Source organism: Silene latifolia, chromosome 1 (assembly GCF_048544455.1).
Source record: "Silene latifolia isolate original U9 population chromosome 1, ASM4854445v1, whole genome shotgun sequence".
Taxonomy (NCBI): Eukaryota; Viridiplantae; Streptophyta; class Magnoliopsida; order Caryophyllales; family Caryophyllaceae; genus Silene; species Silene latifolia.
The window spans coordinates 172,376,238-172,393,399 of NC_133526.1; the positions used below are offsets into that span (position 1 = coordinate 172,376,238).

Sequence of the window (17,162 nt, forward strand, 5' to 3'; positions counted from 1 at the left end):
TTTGATTAGGTCGAGTCCGATTCATCGGATCCGACCCGGCCTTGACTTGACTCAAAATCAACCCATCTTAACCCGATTGCCACCTCATTATATGACTTTCAAACTTCATAGTTCATAGTTTCATACATCTTCATCTTTAACAATTTCTCTTTAACAATATTACCATTCACACTTTTTCAATCAAGAACAATAATTCAAGATACAATTTATTTTCTTAAACTCCCCATTCATTTAGTTTACATTTTTTTTATTATAGGTGATAATTTATATGAATGGGTACCAAATTATCGTAGATTAATTAAAATTACTACCAAAAATCTAGATTAAGCTTTGAGAATGAGTAATTAATTGATGCACCCAGCCACCCACTACCCAGAAAATGAGGAAATGAGGAGATCGTCGGCCTCCGAATCGAAAGGGCCGAACTGATGATGACTGATGTCGTTCCTTGTCTCGACTCCGATTCGGACCATTGGTACAAATTTGGATAAGGGAGGTCGTCGCGGTTGTGCACCCATGGTGATGTCCATGGGGTGGTATCATGGTGTTCCGATTGATACATTTGCGTAATACAAACCGAACCACAACATATGACATATAAAATAAACGAAATTATTAATTACTCGCAAAATACGATTTGATTTATGATCGATAAAAGATTTTAAAAAAATGTTCAGAAATGCCAAGAGTTTTGAACATACAATCCCAGTTCAGGAATGGAAAGAGTAGCATTTCCAGCAGCAAATGTAAGGGGAGTTTTGTGATCAGTTTGTCCTGCAAATCTTCGGCTATGAAAGCGATCATGATTTGCACCATAGCATCATAATAGTCTCTATTACTGATTGATTAAGAGCAAATAAAATTGATTCAATAAATGAATGCATATATTATAATTCAACGATCTAGATTTCAAATTTAACAATCTCTATTACTGATTGATTAAGAGCAAATCAAAATCAAAATAAAAATAGACAAGTGAATCAAAATTGAAAAGTGAATAAAAGATGAAACATGAACTTTCAAAGATTCAATTGAGATTGTCAAAGAATTAGGAAATGATAAAGAGACGATTTCTGGGTTTGTTTGGAAATTGGGGGTTATGTTTCAATTGGATGAATGAGAGTGAATGTATAATTAGAAAGGATAGTTTGGTCATAAAAATAATTGAAAGTCGTTAAAATGAAATCGAGTCGATAAATAATTAAAAGTCGTCACAGGTGGTAATTTGTAAAAAATGGAACATATTAGGTGGTAAAACATAATTTTTCATGATTTTATTATAAATAATTATAATAAAAAGACTTATAATATTCTTAATAAAATTTCTCTCCAACTTTCCTTCCAACTTTCCTTCCTAACCCAAATTCTCCCTCCAAAGCTGTAAAAATTTCCCTCCTAGTTTCCCTCCAAACAAAACAAAAAATGAAATCTTTATTGGTCTTGTCATATGTCGCATTATTACTAGTCAGTGTACAAAGCCCTCATACACCCCGTGTATTCCTAGCATCTTTGAGATTTTGTGTTACCTGTAAGTCTGTAACAACTAAACAGTTCCTGCCACTGTAAATTCAACACTTGCAGCAATTTCAACTCGTATCATAATATCATATGGACTGTTTTTTTCCTCAATTTTCCCACTATTTACTTTGTCCCTTTCATACCCATCTTCCTCTTTCCCTTGCAGCAATTTCAACTCGTATCATAATATCTCATTTGGCGTCATTTTGATATATCACGGTCAATTCGTAACACTTCAAGTCGAGTCATTTCGAGTGGGGTCATATCATGTCACGTTATAGTCACACTCTTCGTGTCATTTTCGAGTCTCGGAGCAGCCTTATTAGGCCCGTTATGTTTTTCAAATCCGACTAAAAGTAAAAGTTGAAACCGACGACTATTATGCGGTATTCTTGATGAATAGTATTCCCATGAGTCTACCCGATGACTATTATGTGGTATACTGAACTAATAGTCTAACAATGCAATTTGGTGCAACCAACCAAGTTACTCTGAGTTTGTAAGCCCATTGCCTATTCCCATGTTTTTGTAATGTCAAAATTACTCTAATATATTAACTACTTCACGTAGTGAAAAGGCGTAAAATTTGTAATCTCATTGGATTAATTCTCTTTATACGTGGTGACTTTTTTGTTGGCTGAATTGGTATTTTTATATTATACGTAATAATGTCCATAACTTGTACTAATTGATTGGTGTTCATATAAATATAAAATGCATTTGAATTCCAAAAGTTAATTATTCATTTTTTCCATACATTTTCAATGATAACGAATACTTAAAAGCAATCCGTGCAATTTTACACGGGCTAAAACTAGTTGTAATATATTTTTCCACTCTATAATATCTTGGTGCTCAAAACATGGTCAAAATAGCCGCCTAACTCGACCCAATTCCACCCTTAATTTCTAATTTCAGTACCCTATAAACCCTTCATCATGTAATTGATGAGTTGATGACTTGATGTCATGATGTGTACCTTGAAACAAAACATGTGAAAAACATGTAGTAAATAATTACGTGTAAGTCTGTAACAACTAAACATGAGTACATGACTGCCACTGTAAATTCAACACTTGCAGCAATTTCAACTTATATCATGATATCATCTGGACTGTTTTTTTCCTCAATTTTCCCACTATTTCCTATGTCCCTTTCATACCCATCTTCCTCTTTCCCTTATTATCTTTCCCTTTCTCCATTTTTTGTCTGTTCTTATTTTGTTCCATTAATTATAACAATTATGCTACACTTTGGTAAGTCTTGTCTTACTTAATTTTCAGTTTTTAGTCAATTATTTCAGCATTCACCCACTTCAATTATCTGCCCATTACTGTAATTTCCCTTTTAAATATAATTATGTACCCCCTCCGAGCACCGTCCTAATCATTTGTTTAGCGGGTTTTTGAATTAAAGATAAACAAATGATCGGGACAAAAGGGGTATCTGCTTAGTTCATTACATAACTAAACATTCAATAAATTGACTGTAATTACCTATTTAGTCACCAATAATCCATATGCTATGCTTGTTAGAAATTTGTGTAGCTGCCAATTTAGTTTTGAGGCTCATATCATATGTAAAGTTGATATCTTTACCTTATTAACAGTGTTTTAATTAATTAATAAGTCTGTATTTTGCTGTATTCTTATGCATATAATAAAGATCAGATGCTTGGACAGTCTTTTCTGCTTTGAATTTGATGCTGCAACCACTTTTCATGTACAACTATACTTTACTTGTGATAGATTATTTTATTTTTCAGCTTTTTTCCACTTTTTAAGTACAGCAATCTTGAGTTTCATCTTCATTTTAGTATTTATTAAGAGTGTGGGTCAAGGTCTATCTGTATTCTGTAGAAATATTGATTATGGGTTTTGATTACTCATTTGTCAGTGGAAGATTTACTATAGTATCTGTATGTATAAACTTTCATCCCACAAATTATTGTTTTTGTTTTTCCCCAAATTTTTTCTTCATAGGTTATTTTATTACTTATGATAGTTAATGGGTTCTTACAATATCCCACAATGATGGTTTATGGGTTTCCGTTTATGTTAGTCCACCCTAAATCATTTTTCTCCCCCATATGTTTTCTTCCTAGGTTTTTTATAACTATATGATTAGTTAACACTTAACAGTAGGTCTTGCTTAAGACAATCTTAAGTTAAGACGTCTCACAACCTTCCTTTTATTTTTACCTTATTTAAATCGGTTGTGGGCACCGTCTTAACTTAGGGCGGTTCATTTTAGGTGATCCTAAATCATTTTTGGATGTCTCTGTTGTTGATAGTTGATGGATTTTTGTTTCTCATTCTGGGTTTGTTTTGGTTTTATTGAGTTACTTTAAGCTGTTTAATTTTATATTTTTGCAGAAGTTTGATTGATATGTCTCAATATTATATTCCTTTCTGGATGCTGGAAGCTTCTTTATGGTGGAAAGCAAGTCATTACATGTGAGAGTTAAAATGAAAGTATCATCTTGGCTTCTTGTGCTATTGATCTTCTTAGTATGTGTAGTTGTGCATGGAGCTACTAATAATGCATCCAGACCCACTGTTGTCCCCATTGGGGCGTTGTTCACGTTCAACTCTACCATCGGAAAAGTTGCCAAGATTGCTATTGAGGAGGCTGTTAATGATGTCAATGCCGATTCTAGTATACTACGGGATACCAAGCTTAAGCTGACAATGCGCGATTCAGTTTGTAGCGGATTTTTAGGCTTCATTCAAGGTATTTTCTGTAGTTCCAACATGTATTTACAATTTAGTAAGGGAATGAAACTGATCAAATTGTTAAGATTAATAAAATGAGTTGGAAGGAAAATAAACCGGCCCCACCGAAATTACTTTGTGTCCTTAGACAATATACCCCTCCAGCCGTAGCCAAAGATAATAGACACTCGCCTCTCATTCTCTCGTCATAGAACTGGTGTCTCTCTAGTTTAGTGGTATTTCCGTCCTTCAGATACAAGAAATCATTGAAATGAATGATGTTTTACAATCACATATAATTGATTCATGTTTTTTGTTTTTGGAATGATACAAGAGGTGATGAAAAATTTGTATGGAAATGCAATGGGTGTACCATGTCTATTATTAGGAAGTGAAATATTTATGTATTTTATTTCTCATTTTTGTTAAATATCCACAAACATTTTCTCCTCGGACTATATAATTGTTTGGAGTTTGAGGAGTTAGAAAATACCATATGACATGTTCTTGGAAAATTGTTGATGTTGCAGCTATGCAATTCATGGAGAAAGAAGTGGTAGCAATTATTGGTCCCCAGTCCTCTGTTGTTGCCCATATGGTTGGTATAATTGCAAGTGAGCTCCAAATTCCCCTGCTCTCATTTGCAGCTACTGACCCAACTCTAACTCCGCTAGAGTTCCCCTATTTTGTGAGAACTACAAACAGTGATGTCTATCAGATGTCCGCCATCTCTGCCATTGTCGAGAATTATGGTTGGAGGCAGGTCATTGCAATATACGATGACGATGATCATGGAAGAAATGGTGTTGCAGCTCTTGATGATGCTCTTGCTGAGAATCGCTGTAAAATTTCTTATAAAGCTGCAATTGCACCAGATGGCATCACTAGGAGTGATATCATGGATGTTCTTGTAAAGGTTGCAATGCTAGAGTCTCGGGTTATTGTCCTACATGTGTCACCTGATTCTGGCCGTTTAATTTTCAGTGTGGCGAAGTATATGCAAATGATGGGCAATGGGTATGTTTGGATATCAACTGATTGGCTTTCATCTGTTATTGATTCCTATTCTCCCCTACCTTCTGATTACATGAACTCAATACAAGGAGTTCTAGTCTTGCGTGCCCACTCGGCAGATTCGGATAAAAAGAGAAATTTCACCTCTAGGTGGAAAAAATTGAGCGGTGGTAACCTGGGCCTGAATGCTTATGGATTATATGCTTATGATTCAGTTTGGATTCTTGCACATGCTATTGATGAATATCTTAATAAAGGTGGGAATGTCTCGTTCTCTACTGATCCTAAATTACGCTTGTTGGATAAGAGCCAACTTCATCTTGAAACTTTGCGTGTTTTTGATGGAGGACAAGCTTTGATGAGCAATATAGTGAAGAGCAATTTCCTAGGCTTGACAGGACCTGTGAGCTTTGATTCTGGCAGGTCTTTAGTCCAACCTGCATATGATATTATCAATGTGATTGGAACCGGGTATAGAACAGTAGGCTATTGGTCTAATTACTCTGGGTTATCGGTCCGACCACCTGAGACTCTGTATGGTCGACCAGCTAACCGTTCAAGTGGAAATCAAAAGTTATACCCAGTTTTCTGGCCAGATGGTTCTACAACTAATCCTCGTGGGTGGATTTTCCCAAATAGTGGCAAACAGTTGCAGATAGGTGTTCCTGACCGAGTGAGTTTTAAGGCGTTCGTTTCTCGGGTGCCAGGAAGTAATAATTCATACATGGGATTTTGCATCGACGTGTTTCAAGCCGCTGTTAACTTGTTGCCGTACCCTGTTCCTTTTCAATTTGTCGGCTTTGGAGATGGCCGTAAAAATCCCAACTACACTGATCTTGTGAATATGATAGCCACCGGTGTGAGTGTCACTGTTTCACACTGCAACTTTGCTATATGCTCCCTGCCTCCCTCCATATATTGCCCCCATTTAACTTGAACAGTCATATGTTGTCGACTTCTGATGTTTTTTCATGGTGTAAAATAGCTGCAATTTTTAAAAAACGATAAATACGAAAATAGTTGTTTGATAAATCAGATGTGATAAAATCTACATTTAATAATACAGATATTGATAGACTGTGGCGATGTATGCAGGGCTGATGTATATTTGGAAAATTGATGTAATATAGTGATTCATATATATTTGGAAAATTAAGGGTCAAAGTTGGCATAGGTTACCGTCAAAGTCAAGTGGGGACAATATAAATGGGAAAAAAGTAGTACTTGTTGTCCATAAATCTGAGTATTATCTTCTGCTTGTTGTAGAACTTTGATGCTGCAATTGGTGATATTGCTATTGTCACAAGTAGGACCAAAATAGTTGATTTTACACAGCCATTTGCCTCATCGGGTCTTGTGGTGGTGGCACCATTCAAAAAGTCGAATACAGGAGCTTGGGCTTTTCTCCGACCGTTTTCACCACTGATGTGGGGCGTCATTGTTATTTCTTTCATTTCTATTGGAGTGGTTGTGTGGATATTGGAGCATAGGACAAATGACGAGTTCAGAGGTTCTCCAAGGAGACAGTTCATTACCATACTATGGTAAGTGCATGGCATCGATATCGGATGATTTTTTCGTAGTATGTTCATTTGTAGGGATGTTCATTTCTATTTGCTGCTGTTCTAATACATCTTTCTTTACCTAATTGCAGGTTTAGTTTTTCAACGTTGACGTTTTCCCATAGTAAGTTACCTCAGCTTGTTAAAACTTAAAGCGACAGCTTATTTCCTGAATATAATTTTGTTTTATGTCCCGACTGTAGAGGAAAATACTGTTAGCTGCCTCGGACGGATGATCATGATCATATGGCTCTTTGTGGTGTTGATTCTCACCTCAAGTTATACTGCAAGCTTGACCTCAATTCTTACCGTTCAACAATTGTCGTCTCCTGTCAAAGGAATTCAATCTCTGAAAACTGGTCATCAAAAAATAGGATACCAAGTTGGCTCCTATGCACACAACTACCTTACAGAGGAAATTGGTATATCCCCATCGAGGCTAGTCCAGCTTGATTCACCTGAAGCATATGCCACCGCTCTTCGAAATGGTACTATTGATGCTTTGGTTGATGAACTACCTTATGTGCAGCTCTTTCTCTCAAGCCAGTGTGATTTTAGGATTGTTGGTCCCGAGTTCACCAGAAGCGGCTGGGGTTTTGTAAGTGCCCTAACACCTGCTCCCTTTATTTGGTTGGAATCACTGCATATGCATAACAGCGTAAGACGTTTTTTAAGAAAGTGGAGCGCATGAAGCGCAAAAATGGCGAGTTGCCTTATTTTAAGATAATAGGATGATTGAATATAGTGCAATTCACTGTATCCGCAACTTTTGATAGGTCGCTGTAATGGTTCATTGCAGGCATTTCCCCGGGACTCTCCACTGGCCCCAGACTTGTCCACAGCAATTCTAAAGCTATCAGAGAACGGTGATCTTCAGCGAATACACGACAAGTGGCTGACAACTAGCAGTTGCAGTCAGGATAACACCGAGATTGAATCGAGCCAACTTCACCTTACAAGCTTCTTGGGCCTCTTTGTGCTTTGTGGGTTTGCTTGTGTCGTTGCTCTTGTAATATATTTCACGCGTATTTGTCGCCAGCTTCGCCATGTTTCAAATAGTGAAGCCGTCGCTGATCTTGCTGGTGGTAGATCTCTGAAAAGGATCAGGACACTTATATCACTGATTGATGAGAAAGAAGACCCGTCAAAGAAAAAAAGAAGACAAAAACGGGAAATCGAAAATGAAGAATTTGGGACAACTCCCACGAGTAGGCAAACTCCGACATCAAAGGATGGCGATCGAGAATTCAGTGTTATTTAGCTATAGTATGGTGCTAATGCAGTTTTTGGTTATTTTCTGGTTAGTCAGTTAAAAAGTATACTCAGATTCATGTAAAGCATTAATTAGTAGGTGCGAGTCAAGAAACCTCGATATAACAGTCAGGAGTATCAATGTTTAGATGCATGAACATGGTGCTGACTGCAGATTATTCATTATTCTTCTCATTATTAATCCCAACTATAGTTTACAATTACAAACATCTAACTGTAGTCTGCAATTACAAACATCTGCATGTTTTTTCACTGATAGATCGGTTATTATTAGAAGAATCACCTGTGTTTCCGCTTGCAATTCAGCCAGTGATACTATCACAAGTGTTGGAGATACTATTAAAGACTCCACCAAGAGTGGGTTGCAGACTCGCAAATCTAATGTAGCGTATTCATATAGTATTAGGCAATCTTACCGTCTGAGTATGATGGACGAAAGCAAAATCATTCATTGATTACCTAGTAGACTCCACTGTTTTTCAACACAATTTCCATTTTAGGTTCTCTGGCCTCTATATGTTAAACAGACAGGTAAGTATCATATATCTAAACTCCTTAGCCCATCAAGACGGGAGTTTTGAAGTACATGGTACATCGCGTTGGAATAGAGCTCCTCTATTGTAGGATCTTAGTAGTTAGTACCTAACAAACAGGAGACCAATAAATTCACATATCCCGGAAGAACTTAATTCACGGTATGATTGATCTTACAACTTGTTAGAACTTCTCTACATATGCCATTCACAAAAGATCCCCTAAAAACTGAAATTTGATAGTATGATCTTACAACTTAGCAGACGTGTCTAACCGGCTTATAATACATAGCATGCTGCTTTATTGATCAGTTAGGTTACAGAAGTACATTCAGTCACAACAATAGACTTCTGTACAAAAAAAGAGAAAAAAAGTTGCTGTACAAGATGAGTTGGAGTTGGAGTTGAAGTTGGATCACAACAGACTGCTTCTAAAATACTTGCCTAGCAACTCTTCCTCCCAACAATATTCATATATCACTCTGTAAACTTCAATTAGAAGATTTGGGAACCGCGCAGTGAAGTAACTATCAAAACCCTCGGGAACTGACCCCAGCACTTCCTGTATTTCAGTCGGGAGCTCTCTATAGTGATTCAACTTGTTGCGTATAACCCGAAGCATGTCTCGGACACTATCATACTTGTACCGCCTATACTGGGTTATGTTATCAAGGAATGACTGTTCAAGTTTGTCGTCCCACTTTCCTCCTAGAGCTATTGGAGCCGTGGCTTCTAGAGCTTTGAGCAGCTCGGAATCAGTTTTCCGATCTTCCAATTCTACCCGATCGCTTGCATCTCGTAGAAATGAAAGCCGCTTTTCTGAGTTCCAGAATAATGGATGATGAAGCACCTCAACAGCATTAGGCCTGTGACCCAAAAAAAAATTCAAAAGTACTGTCAGGTTCTAGGCTCTCAGAGTCTCAGCTATCAACAACTTAAGACCAGGGTTTGCGGAGGAAACTGACTACCAGACCAATTAAACATTTCAAACAAGTATTCTAGTGCAAGTATTTTTGAGTTAACTTTCCTCCTAGAACATTTCAAACAAGTATTGTAAAACACCACACGGCCACAAGGGTTGCAAAACATGAAAACTCAAAAATATATAAGAGCAAGGCTAACCTGAAGTCTGGATTAGGATCGAGTAGGTGAAAAATAAGATGCACGGCTTCTGGAACATGTTCCACTAAGAACAAGTCCATACGGTTCTTCACAATATTGGCATCCCGCTCAAAAACGTCACCAAATGGATGTTTACCACCAGTCATACAAAAAAAGAGGACGCAGCCTAGACTGAATATGTCAACTGCACGTGTCTGGCGACCATGAAGAATTTGCTCAGGTGCCCTCCAACCTGCACTCCCAGCACCTATGTTCAAACCAAGAACGTATTAGCTTATTGCTTTATAATTTCTGATCTTAGTAACTAAAAAATTATAAGTTGGCTTCCCTAAAAAAATACAACAGTTAGGCATACAATCTAAATGAGTGACAAAAAAGAACAGCAAGGCCGAGACAAATATGATCAAAATCTTTGCTGACAAAAAGATATAGCCATCTAAGTAGACCTGGTAAACTTACCCAACCGGAATTGCCCAAACAAACAAACCTAAAAATGTCTCAAAATCCAAATTGACCTGACCTGACCTGAGCCGACTTTTAATGGTCCCGATATCTTATTCTTACCCCTAATGACCTAATAATAACACACCTAAACTATACACGATCTGGAGCGACACGCCCCGACTAGAATGCAAGCATATCTGACCCGAATGGACCCAGACCGAATGCAAATATATCCAAACTGCCTCCCTCCAGTCTAGGTTTAAGTCAGATGAGTACCCACCTGTAGAATGTTGGGTTAAGGAAGACATATCTCCAACAAGACGTTTGCTGATACCCATATCTGAAAGTTTTGCAGACAAAAATTTATCTTTGATTATCAAGACATTTTGAGGCTTAACATCCCGATGTATAAAGCCAAGTTCATGCAAATGAGCAATTCCAGATACGACATCCCTGCAAAATGTAGCACACTGAACTCAGATACTGGAGGAAATGAAACTTTCATGGCAGAGTGAGACAAGTTGAATGCCGGTTAGTCTTTCATGATCTTCAACTTAGAGAATCTAGTTTAAGAATATAGGATGGTTCTGAAATATGTCAGAACCTCTCTACATTTATTGGACTCCCAAATTGTAACTAGGAATACTGCTATTCAATTTAATTAATATGAATACAGAAGGAAAAGCAAGAAAGCCCTAGTCCCAAAAGAATTTGAGGTCACTTAACATGAACCATTACAAGGAAGCATAAGCGTAAAATATCCGGCAGAAACGAGGAAGAAATGAGAGAAATATAAGAGAAGAAACGATTAGAAGAAAGCAAAAGAAACACGGGGAAGAGACCAAATGGATATACGATCATCGATGAATGCACTTAACCTAACATCCAAGCTATTTTAGAAGATACTCTACAAGTGGCACATAGAGTTGTACCAAGGGGACAATATTTTCATCTGAGAACTGGCATGAGGCGGTCTCTTATGTGAGACCAACTTCAATCCTTATATATTCCTCATTCAATATAGGGTTAATGGGTTGGTCTCAGACATTAGACTGTCTCATATGAGGTTTGTGTGTATTTTCACTAACCTCATCAGTTTTAGTAGCTGAGGTGAAGGATACCCATTACTCTTCCACAATTTGAACTCTTCATTATTTTCCAACACTCCCACCACTTGTGTAGAGCATCCACTTAGAGAGTTAGAATTGACAACGCCAGGTGCACCTTCCGATGACTCGGAGAGAAGATATATTAAGTCATTCAAGCTACATAGGCAGCGCTCAAGAGATAGATAAACAAAGTCTGAATCTTGCTCGACTCCGTAAAATCTGACCACATTGGAATGCTGATCAGAAGCCATAAGATTCTGAATCTCTTTCAGTGCCACGTCATGGTGGGTCCGTACAAGCCGTTTAACAGCTACACGACGACCATCATAAGTACCTTCAAGAACAACAGTCCCATTGCTTCCTTTTGCAATCTCATCATTGGACACATACAATTTCCCAATTTTGCGTCCATTTACCTGTACGCTAATTTGTCCACCATAAAATGAATCTTGCTTCTTATCAATCACTTGAGTAACCGAAAAGTCATGACCACCATCTGCAATTGTGATTCTTTCCTTATCATTTTCAGCAATGGTGTTACTCTTCCCGTTTCCAGATTTTTTAGGTTTCCTTTTCTTTGGTATTGTGGTTTTTGACTTCAGTTCTTCACTCGGCTTATTTTTTGGGACAAAGACACTTCGGTAGAGAGCATAACCAACTGGAATGAAAAGCAGAAGCCCTGATAGGATCAATGACAAGAAAAAATGTGGTCCGCTTAATGTAGGATGTGTATGGATTCCCCTATCCAAAGCAGAGGGGGGTAATGCTAACAGCTCTGAATGAGGAAAAGAGTCAGTGCTCTTAGTTGGCAAGGCAAGCAACGGGCGAGAATCATGATCAACTTCATATTCCTCGCCAAAGGCCGAGGGAAGGTATGAATGATCAAGAGCGGGTAACAGCAGCATCCCATCTCCAGGCAGTGTTCTTGGCACCTCACCAATTAATCCCACCCCAGATATTAACTCAGAATATCCACGATCTCGGATTCGGTACACGAGGGTTCGTCTCAGACACGATGCTGACTTGTCATATTTGGTACTATAGATGGGGCCAAGATGATCCTGCAAGTTACCCATAGTAGACATCTCCACATTTAAGCATAGAGATTCAGCCTCAAATTCAGCCAGTGAAACATTCCATAGGACCTTGCCAGATAACTTAGAGTAGGCTAAAAAGGAATAATCTGTTCTTGTAATAGAAATCTGCTCTTCAGTCTCATCTCTTATTAAGATAGGATTTTCGCCCTCCTCAAAACGCAGGCCAGATGAATCAGAGAATTTCACAGTACGAATAACTGTTCCTGTCTTGGTGTCAACAATAAACACTGTAGTTGCCATTTGTGCTATGACAATAGTTCCATTCTTAGACAGTCCTTTCGTTTCCCTAACCAAGTCTTTTGCACTCTTGAGTCTCTGAAACACACATGACAGCACATCAGAGACTCCATGAGGTAATAGTCCATAACTATGAAATCTATTCAGCCTGTCAATAAGGCACACATTCAGTTGCCTCATAAGGTAAAAAAAACAAATTTAGGATACATCTTTACGGTATATAACATGACAAAATAAAACATTTTCGTTTCTTCAATCAATAACAGAACTTCACACTCAACAGTTGATATTCATAAAAAAGCATGAAAACTAAAAGAATGCAATTATGTAACAGAGCGAAAAGAAAAAGCTCAACCATTTACACAGACGATAAAAATAAAGGCTTCCCATGCAAAACAACTCCTTATCAGTTTACCTCCATGATGCCCTTGCCTCTGTCATGTTTATACAAATTCCAGTCATCTCCAATATCTATGAAGGTATCATCTCCAAGACCAGAAGCATTTTCCAGATTGGTATCGAGATTTTGGGAAGCTTGATAGGAAGAATAAATAGGAAGGCCTGTCTTGATTGACCACAGGATCTTCAGTGTATCAACCTCCACCAATGATAGAGTGCCATCCAATGTTGCAACAAGCACAGTATCATGCCTACCATCAGACAGAATAAAGAAAATGGAACAAATATTAATGTTGATGTTACCTAATTCTTTTGATCACCGCCTACCTTTTTCCCTCATCAGATACCAATACTCGTGTACTTAAAACTGGTATTTTGCTGAACCAATTCCATCAAAGTGGCAACTAAATAATCATTCTCATATGGCCATAAAACCTTTAGATGATTACAATATAACTATAATATGAACAGTTTTGAAATATTCTTTACTGTCGATCCTTCTCTATTTCAACCGAATGGACAAGGAAGCAAATCCAATCTACTGGCTCTTAATTCACAACTACTGGAAAGAAAGAGTGGCCCTTATCGGTCGTATCAATAAATGGCATAGATAAACTCGATATATAATTGCCTCTCCACATAAGTGTCATCAAGACCTAGGGAGTGGCAGAGTGCACCTACAGAATCAACCCAATTCTATTACAAATATGAGATGCTATCAAAACACAAGAAGTTTGTCCTTCTTGGGAAAGCATCCTCTGAACTCCGGGTGCAAATCCACACCCACAATAGGAAAGGAACACTCAACAAAGTAAGAGAATTTAAGAAGAGACGACCATTTTTACATGGAAACCCTTTCTTAATCAAGGGTAAAACCAAGACCTCCCCAGCAAATTGATACGCTAAAAAGAGATTACAAAGTTTTAGAGTCGAATTACAACAATACTTGTTAATCTCCACACAAACTATAGCTCTCTCTTAGGAGTCGTTTGGTTACATACGGGAACTTATAATGCCTAGGAAGTGTAATATCACATGATTTTAGAATTCACGTGAATTAGAAAATGTTGTTTGGTTACATGTAGGCATTGCAATTCATGTAGGCATTGCCACTTACCTAGGGGGACCTAGGTAAGCAACTTCCTCTATTATGGAGGAATTAGAATTCTTGGTAAGTTCCAATTCATGTGAATTGGGGTAACCAAACAACCTACCAATTTTGCAATTCACATGAATTAAAGTTCCTAAATAATTTAGTAGGTAACCAAACGACCCCTTATTCTCTCAATGGATGTTAAAGACACTCCTGCTCTCTCTGGAAACAAATTGTCTCTCGCAAATTGTCATGCTAACATTAGGTGCATAAAAGCTACAGCCTCATGGCTATTGATAATTGAACTCCACCAACGTAACATGGTAAGATTCATGCTCATATATCACATTAATTATTGTCAGCGCAACAATTACAAATTCCAATGTACCACGTAACTTGTAGTCACATTTTCTAAATGCATTGAAACTACCAAGTTGTACTTTGAGACTTACGATTTGGCTTTGAATTTGGACTTGGACATGGACATGGACATGGACATGGACATGGACTTTGGAGAGACTACCCCGAAAGTCCTCAAATAGAAAAGAAAGAATGAAACAAATAGCAACTTTAAAATTCAAATGGAACTCATTCAAAGACTGCATACCAGTAGTGAAAGTAAAATTCAAATCGTCTCATAATTGATCAATATTTTCTCCTCGGGAGTGAAGGGTCAACCACTCGACTATGCTAAAAGCCTAAAAGAGCATTTTTAAACTAGGAGTTACATTTTATTCACCAAAATCTAAATTTCTACTCAGTTAGCTCCTTTCTTAAATTATTCTTTTCGATTAGCAAGTGTTTCAAACTTTCAATGGTTTCAGCAGAACTAAGTTTGTTGAACTCTACTTCAGAGTGACATTAAAAAGGGCAGCCCGGTGCACGATGGTGTCCCAGCTAGGCGAGGGTCCAGGGAAGGGTCCCACCACAAGGGTGTAATTGGGGCAAGCCTTCCCTTGCAATTTTGGCAAGAGGCCGCTCCAAGGACTTCAACCCGTGACCTCACGGTCACAAAGCAACACCTTAACCGGTGCGACAAGGCTCCCCTTCAAAAAAATTCCGTTGCCGGGACTTGAACCCGGGTCTAAATCAGATAGATGGCCCCGAAAATAAGGTATAACAGCCCAGCTTCTGAAATTAAAATCAACTCCCTAAACAGCTCCAAAACAACCAATTCACATAGTTTCCTATACACACACAAATAATCATTCACGCCGATAATCATCTATTCAAATTTCAAACAAAGAATTCCGAAAATAATCAGTTGCATACAAACCCACTAAATGCATCAAACCCAACTACACCTTGCACACTGAAGTAGCCATAAATTGAAAAACTGGACATAAACCCACAAATATTTTACACTCACTATCTATTTCTCTACAACTAACTGATCTGAAATGATCAATTGAATACAATCCCAGAAAAATATTCCCCAAGATTCCACTCATACAATCAACTACCCGGAAATCGAAGATCTAGCACCAAATTATTAAACCCACAAAAACATTACACACTTTCTATCTAATTTTGCAATTAACTAGTCTTGAAATGGTCAATTGATTACAATCCCACAAAAATATTCCCCAAGATTCCACTCATACAATCAACTACCCGAAAATCGAAGATTTAGAACCAAATTATTAAAACCCACAAAAACATTTCACACTTTCTATCTAATTTTGCAATTAACTAGTCTTGAAATGATCAATTGAATACAATCCCACAAGAATAATTCCTACCCACTATCTATTTCATACCCCCAAATTCCACTCATACAATAAACCACACAAAAATCGAAAAATTGAAACCAAATTGTATACATATTAAGAAATACTCCCTCCGTTCAATCTAATTTCATACGTTTCATTAAAATAAACCTCAAATATATGGAACAAATGTATGAAATTAGCTCGAACGGAGCGAGTAATGAACAAAATTAAAGGGAGAAATCAATACCTGTTGGAAGGAACAACAGAAGATGAAAGATCAAGATTTCTTTTAGCTAAAGATGTTGAATAAATAGTAGGTAACGTTTCAGACAAAGATGATTTGAAAATTGAAAGAAAGAAAAACCCAATTAACCATATGATATAAATTACCCAAAGTTTCATTCTTTTCATGTTGATTTATTAATTTAGGGAAGTTGCAAAATCAAAATCATTAAAATTTGGGAGAAATGTTTAATTAAGATGAAAAGGGGGTAAAACCCAGAAGAATTTTGAAGAGATTTAGGGGAAATGGTCAAGAAATTAAGAGGGAAGAAGGTTAAGTTTGATAAAATTGGGGGTTTTTTGTTTGGGTCCGATCTGGTTCAATAATCAGTGCCCCCATGCCCCCCCAGGATGATGGGAACCGAGTCCAACCGACAACGTTTCGAATAATTTAGACCCGAGAAAATAACCCGAATCCAAAAATTATACGGAGTATGAAATGATTGAATTGGTACAACAAGAGAGATCTAAAGTGAGAAAATGGTTTCAATATACAATCTTATCTAATTCGATTGATTTTTTTTTTTTTGGGTGTAAATCGGGGCGTTACCGTCGACAACCGTGTATAATTCCCCTCGCCGCGGGTGCTCTCACGAAGAGGTAAACGGCTGGCCATAGAGTTAGCTCCATTCCCATAGGCAGGGATCGAACCCCTGACCTCATGGTTAAGGGATGAGGTGAACAACCACCACACCAAACCCATTTGGTTATCTAATTCGATTGATAAGAGTCGAAATAAAACATACTACGAGTACAATTTATTGTAATCGGATGAAATGGGAGTCCGAAAGAATATGAATCATTTCATTATGAATGGTATTGACCGAAGTTACTTGAAGCGAATCAAAGCAGGATTAAAACTAAAACTTGCATGGATAAAACCTATCTAATTTTAACCCGATTCAAAGCTGAACTGAATATTATGTTGTCAGGTCTGCGTTCAGTTTTATTTTTCGTAAAAATTGAATCTTATGATCAATAAAGTTGGACGAAGGAAGTAAGTTTTATCTTCCCTACTCTCTACAATAAACTCATATCTACCCTTTAAAGTAAC

At 37.5% G+C, this 17,162-nt stretch overlaps 2 protein-coding genes across 7 annotated transcripts; one reads left to right on the top strand and one right to left on the bottom strand.

The window, feature by feature from the left end:
• The first annotated feature begins 2,596 nt into the window (after positions 1 to 2,596).
• LOC141611863 (glutamate receptor 3.3) lies at positions 2,597 to 8,289 on the top strand. Of its 6 annotated transcripts, none has more exons than XM_074430524.1 (7): positions 2,597 to 2,774; positions 3,894 to 4,251; positions 4,763 to 6,105; positions 6,513 to 6,790; positions 6,901 to 6,932; positions 7,012 to 7,406; positions 7,608 to 8,289. In XM_074430524.1, exons 2-7 carry the CDS (start codon positions 3,951 to 3,953, stop codon positions 8,067 to 8,069), a joined length of 2,811 nt encoding a protein of 936 aa, XP_074286625.1. In that variant the 5' UTR covers positions 2,597 to 2,774; positions 3,894 to 3,950; the 3' UTR covers positions 8,070 to 8,289. The 6 variants fall into 6 exon arrangements, with proteins under 6 accessions (XP_074286625.1, XP_074286635.1, XP_074286645.1 ...); XM_074430534.1 differs by lacking the exon at positions 2,597 to 2,774 and adding an exon at positions 2,779 to 2,853; XM_074430544.1 differs by lacking the exon at positions 2,597 to 2,774 and adding an exon at positions 2,820 to 2,960.
• Positions 8,290 to 8,745: 456 nt separating this feature from the next.
• Positions 8,746 to 16,544, bottom strand: LOC141611899 (serine/threonine-protein kinase/endoribonuclease IRE1b-like). The gene is made up of 6 exons (XM_074430554.1): positions 16,074 to 16,544; positions 13,038 to 13,272; positions 11,268 to 12,700; positions 10,460 to 10,632; positions 9,736 to 9,982; positions 8,746 to 9,479 (listed from the first exon to the last, which is right to left on the bottom strand). Exons 1-6 carry the CDS (start codon positions 16,235 to 16,237, stop codon positions 9,029 to 9,031), a joined length of 2,703 nt encoding a protein of 900 aa, XP_074286655.1. The 5' UTR covers positions 16,238 to 16,544; the 3' UTR covers positions 8,746 to 9,028.
• Between the last annotated feature and the right edge of the window lie 618 nt (positions 16,545 to 17,162).

Bases quoted from the DNA above. Each gene is read 5' to 3' on its own strand.
- LOC141611899 (XM_074430554.1), bottom strand. From the start codon at position 16,237: ATGAAAAGAATGAAACTTTGGGTAATTTATATCATATGGTTAATTGGG. The intron at 12,701-13,037 runs GTAAACTGATAA...TGTGTGTTTCAG, and splicing joins GAGGCAAGGGCATCATGGAG to AGACTCAAGAGTGCAAAAGA. The intron at 10,633-11,267 runs GTTAGTGAAAAT...TACATTTTGCAG, and splicing joins CAGCTACTAAAACTGATGAG to GGATGTCGTATCTGGAATTG.
- LOC141611863 (XM_074430524.1), top strand. From the start codon at position 3,951: ATGGTGGAAAGCAAGTCATTACATGTGAGAGTTAAAATGAAAGTATCA. The intron at 6,106-6,512 runs GTGAGTGTCACT...TGCTTGTTGTAG, and splicing joins TGAATATGATAGCCACCGGT to AACTTTGATGCTGCAATTGG. The intron at 6,933-7,011 runs GTAAGTTACCTC...TCCCGACTGTAG, and splicing joins AACGTTGACGTTTTCCCATA to AGGAAAATACTGTTAGCTGC.